The sequence below is a fragment of the Heptranchias perlo genome, chromosome 8, assembly GCF_035084215.1.
Source record: "Heptranchias perlo isolate sHepPer1 chromosome 8, sHepPer1.hap1, whole genome shotgun sequence".
Lineage (NCBI taxonomy): Eukaryota > Metazoa > Chordata > Chondrichthyes > Hexanchiformes > Hexanchidae > Heptranchias > Heptranchias perlo.
Genome location: NC_090332.1, coordinates 47806877 through 47819219, shown reverse-complemented (window position 1 = coordinate 47819219; position 12343 = coordinate 47806877). Strand labels below are relative to the sequence as shown.

The 12343-nt window shown below is 42.6% G+C and overlaps 1 protein-coding gene across 3 annotated transcripts in view; it reads left to right on the top strand.

The window, feature by feature from the left end:
- The window catches only part of si:ch211-130h14.4 (uncharacterized), a 210796-nt gene that overhangs the window by 110596 nt on the left and 87857 nt on the right, over positions 1–12343 (top strand). For all 3 annotated transcript variants that reach the window (XM_067989086.1, XM_067989085.1, XM_067989087.1), the window contains 3 exons: positions 6073–6171; positions 7310–7448; positions 11050–11144. In XM_067989086.1, the coding sequence (XP_067845187.1) occupies positions 6073–6171; positions 7310–7448; positions 11050–11144 (333 nt within the window). The remainder of the gene's footprint in view (positions 1–6072; positions 6172–7309; positions 7449–11049; positions 11145–12343) is intronic.

Here is a 12343-nt window from a genome sequence, read left to right as displayed (position 1 = left end):
GCGACTGGTATACAAGGATACCCAGGTCTCGTTGCACCTCCCCTTTTCCCAATCTATCACCATTCAGATAATAATCTGCCTTTCTGTTTTTACAACCAAAGTGGATAACCTCACATTTATCCACATTATACTGCATCTGCCATGTTCTTGCCCACTCACCCAACTTGTCTAAATCACATTGGAGCCTTTTTGCATCCTCTTCACAGCTCACCTTCCACCCCAGCTTTGTGTCATCTGCAAACTTGGAAATGTTACATTTAGTTCCCTCATCCAAATCATTGATATATATTGTGAACAGCTGGGTCCCAGGCACTGATCCCTGTAGTACCCCACTAGTCACTGCCTGCCACCCAGAAAAGGATCAGTTTATTCCTACTCTCTGTTTCCTGTCTGTCAACCAATTCTCAATCCATGCCAGTATATTCTCCCCAATCCCACGTGCTTTAATTTTGCACACTAACCTCTTGTGTGGGACCTTATCAAAAGCCTTCTGAAAATCCAAAAACACCACATCCACTGGTTCTCCCCTATCTATTCTACTAGTTACATCCTCAAAAAACTCCAGTAGATTTGTTAAGCATGATTTCCCTTTCATAAACCCATGCTGACTTTGTCCAACCCCGTTAATGCTTTCAAGTGTTCTGTTATCGCATCTTTTATAATGGATTTTCCCCACTATTGATGTTAGGCTAACTGGTCTGTAATTCCCTGTTTTTTCTCTCCCTCCTTTTTTAAATAATGGGGTTATATTTGCCACCCTCCAATCTGTAGGAACTGTTCCAGAACCTATAGAATTTTGGAAGATGATCACCAATGTATCCACTATTTCCAGGGCCACTTCCTTTAGTACTCTGGGATGTAGATTATCAGGCTCTGGGGATTTGTCAGCCTTTAGCCCCAATAATTTCCCTAGCACTTTTTTTTTACTAATACTGGTTTATTTCAGTTCCTCCCTCTCACTAGACCCTTACATTTCTGGGAGGTTATTTGTGTCCTCCTTTGTGAAGACAGAACCAAAGTATGTGTTTAATTGTTCTGAAATTTCTTTGTTCCCAGTTATAACTTCCCCCATTTCTGACTGTAAGGGACCTACATTTGTCTTCACTAATCTTTTTCTCTCGACATATTTATAGAAGCTTTTACAGTCAGTTTTAATGTTCCCTGCTAGTTTACTCTTATACTCTATTTTTCCCCTCTTAATCAATCTCTTTGTCCTCCTTTGCTGAATTCTGAACTGCTCCCAATCCTCAGGCTTGCTGCTTTTTCTGGCAATTTAATACGTCCCCTCTTTGGATCCAATACTATCCCTAATTTCTTTTGTAAGCCACAGTTGAGCCACCTTTCCTGTTTTATTTTTGCGCCAGACAGGAATGAATAATTGTTGTAATTCCTGCACATGTTCTTTTAGTAAAGTTCCCCAATCTATCATAGCCAACTCGCACCTCATACTTTTGTAATTTCCTTTATTAGATTCAGGACCCTAGTTTCGGATTCAACTACTTCACTCTCCATCTTAAAGAGGAATTCTATCATGTTATGGTCGCTCTTCCCTAAGGGACCCCACACAACAAGATTGTTAATTAATCCTTTCTCATTGCACAATACCCAGTCTAGGATCGCCTGTTCTCTAGTTGGTTCCTCAACGTATTGGTCTAGAAAACCATCACGTACACACTCCAGGAATTCCTCCCCCACAGTATTATTGCTAATTTGGTTTGACCAATCTATATGTAGATTAAAGTCACCCATGATTATAGTTGCACCCTGCTTGCATGCGTCTCTAATTTCCTGTTTAATGCCCTCCCCTACATCTCCACTACTGTTTGGGGGCCTATAGACAACGTTTTCTGCCCCTTGGTGTTTCTTAGCTCCACCCATACAGATTCCACATTGTGATTTTCCGAGCCAATATCCTTCATAAGAACATAAGAAATAGGAGCAGAAGTAGGCCAATCGGCCCCTCGAGCCTGCTCCGCCATTCAATAAGATCATGGCTGATCTGATCCTAACCTCAAATCTAAATTCATGTCCAATTTCCTGCCCGCTCCCCGTAACCCCTAATTCCCTTTACTTCTAGGAAACTGTCTATTTCTGTTTTAAATTTATTTAATGATGCAGCTTCCACAGCTTCCTGGGGCAGCAAATTCCACAGACCTACTACCCTCTGAGTGAAGAAGTTTCTCCTCATCTCAGTTTTGAAAGAGCAGCCCCTTATTCTAAAATTATGCCCCCTAGTTCTAGTTTCACCCATCCTTGGGAACATCCTTACCGCATCCACCCGATCAAGCCCCTTCACAATCTTATATGTTTCAATAAGATCGCCTCTCATTCTTCTGAACTCCAATGAGTAGAGTCCCAATCTACTCAACCTCTCCTCATATGTCCGTCCCCTCATCCCCGGGATTAACCGAGTGAACCTTCTTTGTACTGCCTCGAGAGCAAGTATGTCTTTTCTTAAGTATGGACACCAAAACTGTATGCAGTATTCCAGGTGCGGTCTCACCAATACCTTATATAACTGCAGCAATACCTCTCTGTTTTTATATTCTATCCCCCTAGCAATAAAAGCCAACATTCCGTTGGCCACTATTGCATTGATTTCCTCCTTTACCAACAACGCTACCCCACCTCCTTTCCCTTTTTGCCAGTCCTTCCTAAATATTGAATACCCCTGGATGTTCAGTTTCCATCCTTGGTCATCCTGCAGCCATGTCTCTGTAATTGCAACTATATCATAACCGTTAATATCTATCTGTGCTGTTAATTCATCTAACTTATTGTGAATGTTCCGCGCATTAAGGCACAATGCCTTTAGACTTGATTTTTTAAGATTGCTAGTCATCTTAGTTTTATTTTGCACTATGGCCCTATTTGTTTTTCGCCCTTGTTTTCTCTGCCTTCCACTATTGCTTCTTCCCTTTCTGTCTTTTGTTTCTATCCTTGTTTGCCCCTCCCCTGTCTCCCTGCTCAGGTTCCCATCCCCCTGCCATTCTAGTTTAAACCTTCCCCAACAGCACTAGCAAACACTCCCGCGAGGACATTGGTCCCGGTCCTGCTCGGGTCCCACCTTCCCCAGAACCGTTCCCAATGTCCCAAGAATCTAAATCCCTCCCTCCTACACCATCCCTGCAGCCACGCATTCATCTGGTCTATTGTCCTGTTCCTATACTCACTAGCACGTGGCACTGGTAGTAATCCTGAGATCACTACCTTCGAGGTCCTGCTTTTTAATTTACCTCTTAACTCCTTAAATTCACCTTGCACGACCTCATCCCTTTTTTTACCTATGTCGTTGGTACCGATATGGACCCATTTCCTTTCTGCCTGCATAATCTTTACCTGCGGTGTGACCACTTCACTGAACGTACTATCCATGATAATCTTGTTTCCTCATATCCCATGATCCCTTGCATTAAGAAATATATCTATCTCCTTTTTGAATACATCTAATGACTTGGCCTCCACTGCCTTCTGTGGTAGAGAATTCCACAGGTTCACCACCCTCTGAGTGAAGAAATTTCTCCTCATCTCGGTTCTAAATGGCATACCCCGTATCCTGAGACTGTGACCTCTGGATCTGGACTCCCCAGCCATCGGGAACATCCTCCCTGAATCTAGTCTGTCTAGTCCTGTTAGAATTTCATATGTTTCGATGAGATCACCTCTCATTCTTCTAAACTCTAGTGAATATAGGCCTAGTCGCCCCAATCTCTCCTCACACGTCAGTCCTGCCATCCCAGGAATCAGTCTGGATCTCGTGTAAAATAGAAAGGACACAGCAAAGTTCCACAGATTGTAATGTGATGTGTGACCAATTAATCTGTTTTTATGGTGTTGAGGAATGAATCTTGGTCAGGACTCCAGGAGACTTCTTGTTTTTGTGTCATGAAGTGCCATTGGATCTTTCACCTCAACAAGTTGGGTCTCAGTTTAACATCTCATCCAAAAGACAGCCCCTCTGAGAACTCCCTCAGTACTGCATTGGATGCCTCCCTCCCCAACCCAAATTACAACTCCAGACCCTGTCCCCAACCTACCTATTTCATCCAAGCCCCAGTTCCCTGGTTTCCTCAGTCACAAGGCCCCCATACCCCCCTAGGCCATTTCACTCCTCCCTCTCAGTTCTGGACTCAGCCCCCCGACCCCCCAACATTCCAGTCCGGGTCTCCAGCTCTTTTTCAGGCCAGTCTTCAAACCTCCCATCCACGTTTTCTCCCAGCCTGAGATCCTTGCTCTCTCCCAGTCCCGGATCTCATTCCTAGCTCCCAGTATCTAAGCCTGTCCAAGTCAGAATCAAACTGGCGAACCTGATGCAAATTCTGTCAGTGAAAAACTTTGGCACCAGCAGCACTTTTTCATCAGTGAAGTATCTGTTGAAACTGCCTCCTCAAGAGGGTTTCAGTGCTATCAATGGCACCAGATTTTTTTTTACACTATTGTGCTGTCTCTGATTACATTTTTGCCATGGAAGCAAATTTGGAAGATGAAGGGGCATTAGAGAAAGAGAACGGCAGGTTCCTTATAGCTGCTAACTTGTATCGCAGAGTGATGGGATATAGGTTTACACCTACAGATTCCCCATACTGAGTTCCCAAGCAAGAGTAGCATTCACAAAGGCCAGGAAGCAACTCACCTTGCCCGCCCTTTCAATGGCATGCGGCACAAGGAAAAAAGAGTGGAAGAAAACAAAATGATAAACAAAGTAAAGTTTTTCTTTAGATTTAATCAACTCAACTTGCTACAAGTGTGGCCTGAAGCTAGTGAATTCAATTCCACTGGTAGAGGTTCAGTGAAAGAGCAATATGTTATTGCTCCTTATACGGTAATGTGCTGTGGAAATCCTATGCCATTGCAAACCATAGGATTAGCAGATCACCAAATAATATTAGCACTTTCAACCCCGGTGTTAATGCTAATCAGTGTTAGATGAAGCAGCTCAACACTTTTTCTATTAGTCACTACCATTTTGTTAACACTGGAGGGCAGCATATAGCTCTATCTTCCCAAGTAATTGTAATGCAGTCCTTTGACACTACAGTGCATCCTGTCATGCCTAAATGCGCATAGAACGCAGACTACGTCTGAGGTGCAATACACAACTCCAGAATCAAAGGCACAACTGTAACAGCTTTAACAAACTTTATGCTGACATTACTTTGTTTAATGGATGAGGCAGTCTGCGGAATGAAAAATGGAACATGCTTTCTTGAAAAAAGTGTCCGAACACCAGTCTTTTGTCGAGTCACCACGTTACTCGAATTGATTAGAGGATTTTAATTTCAATATATAACGGTCTTGTTCCATCAAATTGTTGCCATTTAAAATTAGAGACAATTTAACAACTAAATGTTAAAACTGAAATATTTAGTGATTTGGGAACTCTTGTTATAACTATTCAATGTGTAAAATTCAGCCTATGCAGCAGCAATCTCTGCAGTTCAAACAGAATCCATTCTTTTTTAGTTGAATTGACATGATGAGCACTATGTAAATGCAGGTACACTATTATAAAATCCAAATGTAAAAATCAAAGTCTAAAACCCATCGTTAAAAATATCAGAATTGCATCTGATGAATTGATCAAGTAAAGGAGTGAAATTGGACAGAAAATAAACAATGTTTTTGTTTTCCAAAAAAAGGGTGGACGTGCACTTTGTATAAATAACTTCAGAGAAGTCCGAGGACATTACCAAATCTTCACTTCCCTTTTTCTTGTAAGAAGCAGAGTTGTTTTGCAGCCAGTAATTGCTACTTATTATGGCACACAATGAAAAGAAGGTAGAGAAGGACTACAAACGGTTTTATAGGCTTGTCAGCAGGGATCTTTTGGTACAAATTACTGGATAAATGAAACAGCCTGATGTTTCCTCAGTTAAAACGGCGAGTTATGTCAAAGAAGGAGAGGTGGAGCAGCATCAGCAGGCAGTGTTAAGGTTACCTGCTGGGTCCTAATTGGTGACCAGTGTTGTTAATGGCTTCCTGTGGCTGAGTGTTTACATGTCATTTGCTCGGTGCTTTGTATCTCAGCTACTAGAACTACTGACAAGTTCTTCTATCTGTCTTTTTTTTTAGAATACCACAAGGCGGTTATTTGGTCAGCAGTCAGAATGTTCCCAGCTCTGTCATAATGTCAAATATCTCAAGTCCATTCCAAAGTCACATAATTACATGGTATGAATCATGAATCTCTCGTTTTCTATCCCCTTTCCAAAGTACCTTGAATCTATTCAGTCAATTGTTATTCAAATTTCATATGCTAAGTTGGTAGCAGAGTCAGAAAAGACAGTTTTAACATCCTTACCACCCAAACTATTTTTTCTGTTAAATTCTTCTTTAAATAATTTCAAAAACTGCAGGACAATTCCAGGAGAAACTAAAAAGCATCATTTATTTCTTGCGCAATTAAGAAACATCCAAATCTTTTTGCTCCTCTCCCCACTTAGCCTATTTTTCCACCCAAAAAGAGCCAGTTAAACGGATAACACTTAAATAAATGTAAACAACCCTAGCCTCTGAAAATATGTGAAGGGAAAGGGGTCACCTGTTAGCACTGGTGTTATAAATGCACAGGTACAATGAACAACATCTAAGTGTACTTGTTATATAAGTGGCTGACCCTGGCCTTGGCATTTCTCAAGTATTAAATGCCTTGCAAATGTCAGAAGAGAGCTCAATTTTAGTGTAGAAAAAAGCCTAACCATTAATAGCAGTTTTAGATCCAAACCCCATATTAACTAAGATTGTATATTTGTCCTTAAGTTTTTAGTGTTACACAAAATCTGTATGTCCAGCTCCCATATTGTTCAGTGGGTAAATGCAATGCATGGGTGGTACGAAATCATAAAGACCAGGAGGCCCCATTAGCTAATCTCAACCCATTCCAGATTGCTGGAATATGCACCTGTGAGTAGATAGGGTGAGGATACCATCAAGTTCAGCTCGGATACCCACAGTCAAATATAGCACTGAATATATCTCATAGACATGGGATTGAACCCGGGACCATGCTGGGCAGTTTGCTACTTTCTGGATTAGCTCACTGAGCCACTGCAGAGGCTGAGAGCACTGTTTTTGTGCTTTTGGCAGTGAAATGAGGTAGTGTTATAATCTTTACTACAAAGCTGCACGTGCAAGAATGAATATAGAACATAGTTTACAAATATATTTTAAAAAACAACAGTGGGCATTTGGATGTTTTCAATGAGTTTATGAGAATAGGCCGAAGAGCTGCACTAGAAATCAGTGAGATTTATACCTGGATCTGATGTTACTTTGTGAAAAACCTATTATTCAAACTTCCTTTGTTCAGATTGTAGAACTGCAGAACCAACTGGCCAAGAGTGGGATTCTGAAAAACCGAGGAGATTATGAAGACTTCTGGCGCCTGATAAAACAAAATTCTCGTGCTTTGCCGTTTGAAACAAAACTACAGGACGTAAAGTTAAAAAGTTTAGTTGTATTACCGTACCCATTTAAATCACTTAAAAGAGTCTAAGAAAGTCTAGGGGAGCTACATTTTGTTCAAAGAGCTCCCTCGTTCTATATAGAAAATATAGGCGCATTATTAATTTAGCTAACATTTTTATAGTATATAAATTTTATTGTCAGGTATTAGCGTTGCCTCTAAGTCAGAAGAATGTTGATTCAAGCCCCACATCCATCCATCCATCCTTTCTTTCTATCTGATACAGGGCTTCAGTTATCATTTTAATGTAAGAGTAAACAGTATATTGACTGGTTCCTGTGATGTCACTGTGGCATAAAAATTGATCTTGGTAGTGCGGCATTTCTGTTGACTGTCCCTGCGTTGATTGGCCAGGCGTTACACCTCTCACAGGCTCCCTGCTGAGCCTGAGCCACCTCATACACTGCTCCCCTCTGATGTCCAAGTTGAACTATGCCCTGTGGTAGTTTGTTCTGCGAATGATGTGTATCCCATGTCACCAAGCTCCTGGGCTACCTTCACCTCAAGATCCTGCTCCGCAATGGAATAACCAGTCATGGCTGTTGCAACCATGCTGTATAAATGTGTACAACAGTGGAGCTTTGACGCACTAAACTTCCAGATATCAAACACCTTAATATATCGAAGTGTTGACAGGGCCCCACCCAAGGCCCCGGATCAAACTGTATTTATTTTAACAGAGTGTCTTATTTTGCAGACAAATACAGTACAGCTGTAGAATTATTCTAATTGTACCTTCAAAATCTGACTGAAAATCAACCAATTACTTTTAATCAATAGCGTGGTTGAATGTGCTTTAGATCTTAACATGGTTTCACCAATAGTAAAAAGAAATTGTTTATGCTACTTCCCTTTAACATTATGTAATTTCAGAATCATGTGGCATTAAAAAGTCACCCATTTGAAAACTATTTTTAGTATTATTCACTAAAATACAAATATTGCTGTCGATAATAAATAGTAATTGTAATTGTTCTCTACCGCCCACCCAAGTACCACGCCACGTTTCTCACCGAGATATCTTCACTACTTTCCTCCCTCAGCCTCTGCACCGAGTATCTTCTCATCCTTGGTGATTTCAACCTCCAGTTCAACGCATTATGGCCTGTCTCCACTGAATTCATTGCCCTCCTATCCTCCCTTAATCACTCCCTCCATATAAACTCCCCTACCCATATTCACGGCCACCCCCTTGACCTTGCCATCTCACGTGGCCTCACTACTCCCATTGTGTCATCACAGATAAGACAATCTCTGATAATTTCCTTGTATCCCTCACCACTCACATCCCCCTTCCCCCTCCCAACCGCACTTCCTTCTGTGTCCACCCTTGGAAAATATTCTGCCGCAAGTCACTTAAAACGGTACTTTCAAATTCCCAACTGTCTAGCCTTCGGCCCTCCATTCACCATGACATTTCTGCAGCTACCAATCTGCTCAATCACACTTTCACCTCCACCTTTGAAGCCCTTGTCCCCATTAAAACCGTTACTCTCTCTCACCCTGGTCGTTCCCCCTGATACAGCCCTCATCTCCAGTCCTTCAAGTCCAAGGTACGCAGACTTGAATGTTTATGATGGACAACTGGTTTGGCCATTCACCGCCAGATCTGGCTGGACTACATAAAGAACTATTGGGTCCTGCTCTCCTCTGCCAAAACTGGTCACTATTCCAGGATCATCCTGGAATTCAAAGATAACCCCCAGCTTCTTCTCCACTACAAACCGTCTTCTTAAACCCCTCTCCCCTGCCCCATCCACCCTCACCTCCAACAACAAGTGCCAGGGAGCTCATGGACTTCTTTGTCACTAAGATTGAGACCATCCATTCAGCTGCCTCTGCCGCTTCCCTTCCTTCCCCTATCCCACCAAACCAAACATCCCCTAAGGTCCCCACCTGCCCTAGCCCTGAACTTGTATCTTTCTCTTGTTTCTCTCCTATCTCCTCTCATGCCCTCTTTGAGCTCATCTTGTCCATGAGACCCACTTTCTGCTCCCTCGACCCTATTCCCATCAAACTGCTGACCACCCAACTTCCCTTCCTCACCCCCATGTTAGCTAATATTGTTAACGGTTCCTTCTCCTCAGGTACTCCCCTTCAAATCTGCCGTCATCACCTAACTCCTCAAATAACCCACCCTTGACCATCCCATCTCCAACCTCCCTTTCCTCTCCAGAGTCCTTGAATGTGTTGTCGCCTCCCAAATCCGTGCCCATCTTTCCCGCAACTCCATGTTTGAATCCCTCCAATTGGGCTTCCGCTCCTGCTAGAGTACTGAAATGGCCCTTATCAAAGTCACAAATGACTCTGACCTTGGTAAACTATCCCTCCTCATCTTTCTCGACCTGTCTGCAGCCTTTGACACAGTTGACCACACCATCCTCCTCCAATGCCTCTCCTCCGTCGTCCAGTTGGGTGGGACTGCTCTCGCCTGGTTCCATTCCCATCTATCCAGTCATAGCCAAAGAAGCACTTGCAATGGCTTCTCTTCCTGCCCCTGCACCATTGCCTCTGGAGTCCCCCAAGGATCTACCCTTGGTCCCTCCTGTTTCACATCTACATGCTTCCCCTCGGTGACGTCATTCGAAAACACAATGTCAGATTCCACACGTACGCTGACGACACCCAGCTCTACCTCACCACCACCTCTCTCGACCCCTCCACTGTCTCTGATTTGTCACGCTGCTTGTCTGACATCCAGTATTTGATGAGCAAAAATTTCCTCCATCTAAATATTGGGAAGACTGAAGCCTTTGTCTTTGATCCCCACCACAAAATCTGTTCCCTAGCCACCGACTCCATCCCTCTCCCTGGCCACTGTCTGAGGTTGAACCAGACCATTCGCATCCTTGGCGTCCTATTTGACCCTGAGCTGAGATTCTGACCCCCACATCCTCTCCATCACCAAGACCGCCTACTTCCAACTCCATAACATTGCCAGCCTCCACCCCTGTCTCAGCTCATCTGCTGCTAAAACCCTCATCCATGCCTTTGTTACCTCTAGACTCAACTGTTCCAATGTTCCCTGGCAGGCGTCCCATCTTGCACCCTTCGTAAACTTGAGCTCATCCAAAACTCTGCTGCCCGTATCCTAACTCACACTAAGTCCTGTTCACCCATCACCCCTGTGCTCGCTGACCTACATTGACTCCCGGTCCAGCAACGCCTCGATATTAAAATTCTCATCCTTGCTTTCAAACCCCTCCGTGGCCTTGACCCTCCCTATCTCTGTAACCTCCTCCAGTCCTACAATGCTGTGCGATCTCTGTGCTTGTCTAATTCTGGCCTCTTGCACATCCCTGATTTTAATCACCCTACCAGTGCCTTCAGCTGCCTAGGCACTTAGCTCTGGAATTCCCCCCCTAAACCTCTCCATCTCTGTACCTCTTTCCTCCTTTAAGATGCTCCTTAAAACCTACCTCTTTGGCCAAGCTTTTGGTCACCTGTCTTAATATCTCCTTATGCAGCTTGGTGTCAATTTTGTTTGATAACGCTCCTGTGAAATGCCTTGGGATGTCTTACTATGTAAAAGGTGTTATATAAATGCAAGTTGTTGTAATGTAATTCTATTCTTTTGCTGATAGTGATGACGTCATTACCTCCCTTCAACAATAGACTTGTGCAAGATGAAGCAAAAAGCCCATGTGTAGCCAGAATGAAAAACAACCATCTTACAACTGTAAGTAATTCATCTTCAAATAATCAAGGCAATTACTATGACATGTAATTAATTATTTAGATTGCTTTTCCTTCACTGAAACTAAATTAATATACGATTGTTTCACCTCTTAATGTTTGTATTATAACCTGCCAATATTATAAATATTCCTTTTTTTTAATTGTCTTGAATTGCCAATATAAATAGTTCATAACGTTTGATGTGCCCCAAAAGCTCAGTCTTTTTTTATCCTTTTGGGCTAATTTTCTCCTCCTCTTCTCTCTTTGCTGGGGTGCAATTCTACAGGTACCCAAGTGGTTATTATTTACGTGTGATCCTTGACACATCAGCAGGATATTCACTGTGAGAGGGAATCGCAGCTGACCCTGCACTCCTTCAATGTCCACACATGCGCATTTACAACAGAATTGCTGGATAGCGATCAGGAGTGGGAACCCCGGCTGATTTTTCCTGGTAGATAGTGATAAGCAGTGGGAGGCCTGACTGACTTTTTCCCGCTGGATAGTAATAAAGAGTTGGAAGCCTGGTTGATTTTTTTTTCCTTTTTCCAAGCCCAGGGGATATGATGCCAATTGTAGAGCATCCTGAGACTGTCCTGGCCTGCATAGTTCAGCTACACCCTAGCTAAAACTCACTCAGCCATTGGGGGAGCCATGCTCCATTATTTCTGTGTGATCCCTGCATTGATTGTTTACTACAAAGATTGATATCAGTCTGGCAGAACATATCCTTTAAAATGCACAAATATACAATGTAATTGCAGCTTCTTATTTCAGAAACATATTTAATTTCTGCAAAAATGTAAAGAAAGATGTGGAACTTGGTGAAATACAGTAGCTGCCTGTTTTGATCCTCTCTGGTGTGTGCTCTACTTAGGTTGACTTTTAGTACTTTATAGACCTTTTATAAATGCTATTTCATATGCAAAACAGTATTGAGACATACCAGTATAACACTGCCAATATGAACCCCTATGAATTCATGAAAAAATGCTTTAAAACTCACTTACTTGGATTTAATTTGAGGGCACTTTATACTTTCCTTATGCAAATATAAATTGTAAGCATCTTTGAAAGGCGTATGCTGTTCCCAGAGTACGTAGTGATTAGCTGTTTGTATCCTGATGCTGCCTGCACCCAGTACAAAGTGTCTGTGTTCCTTGCACTTATATAGTTTTGAACCAGAACTCAGCACACAGG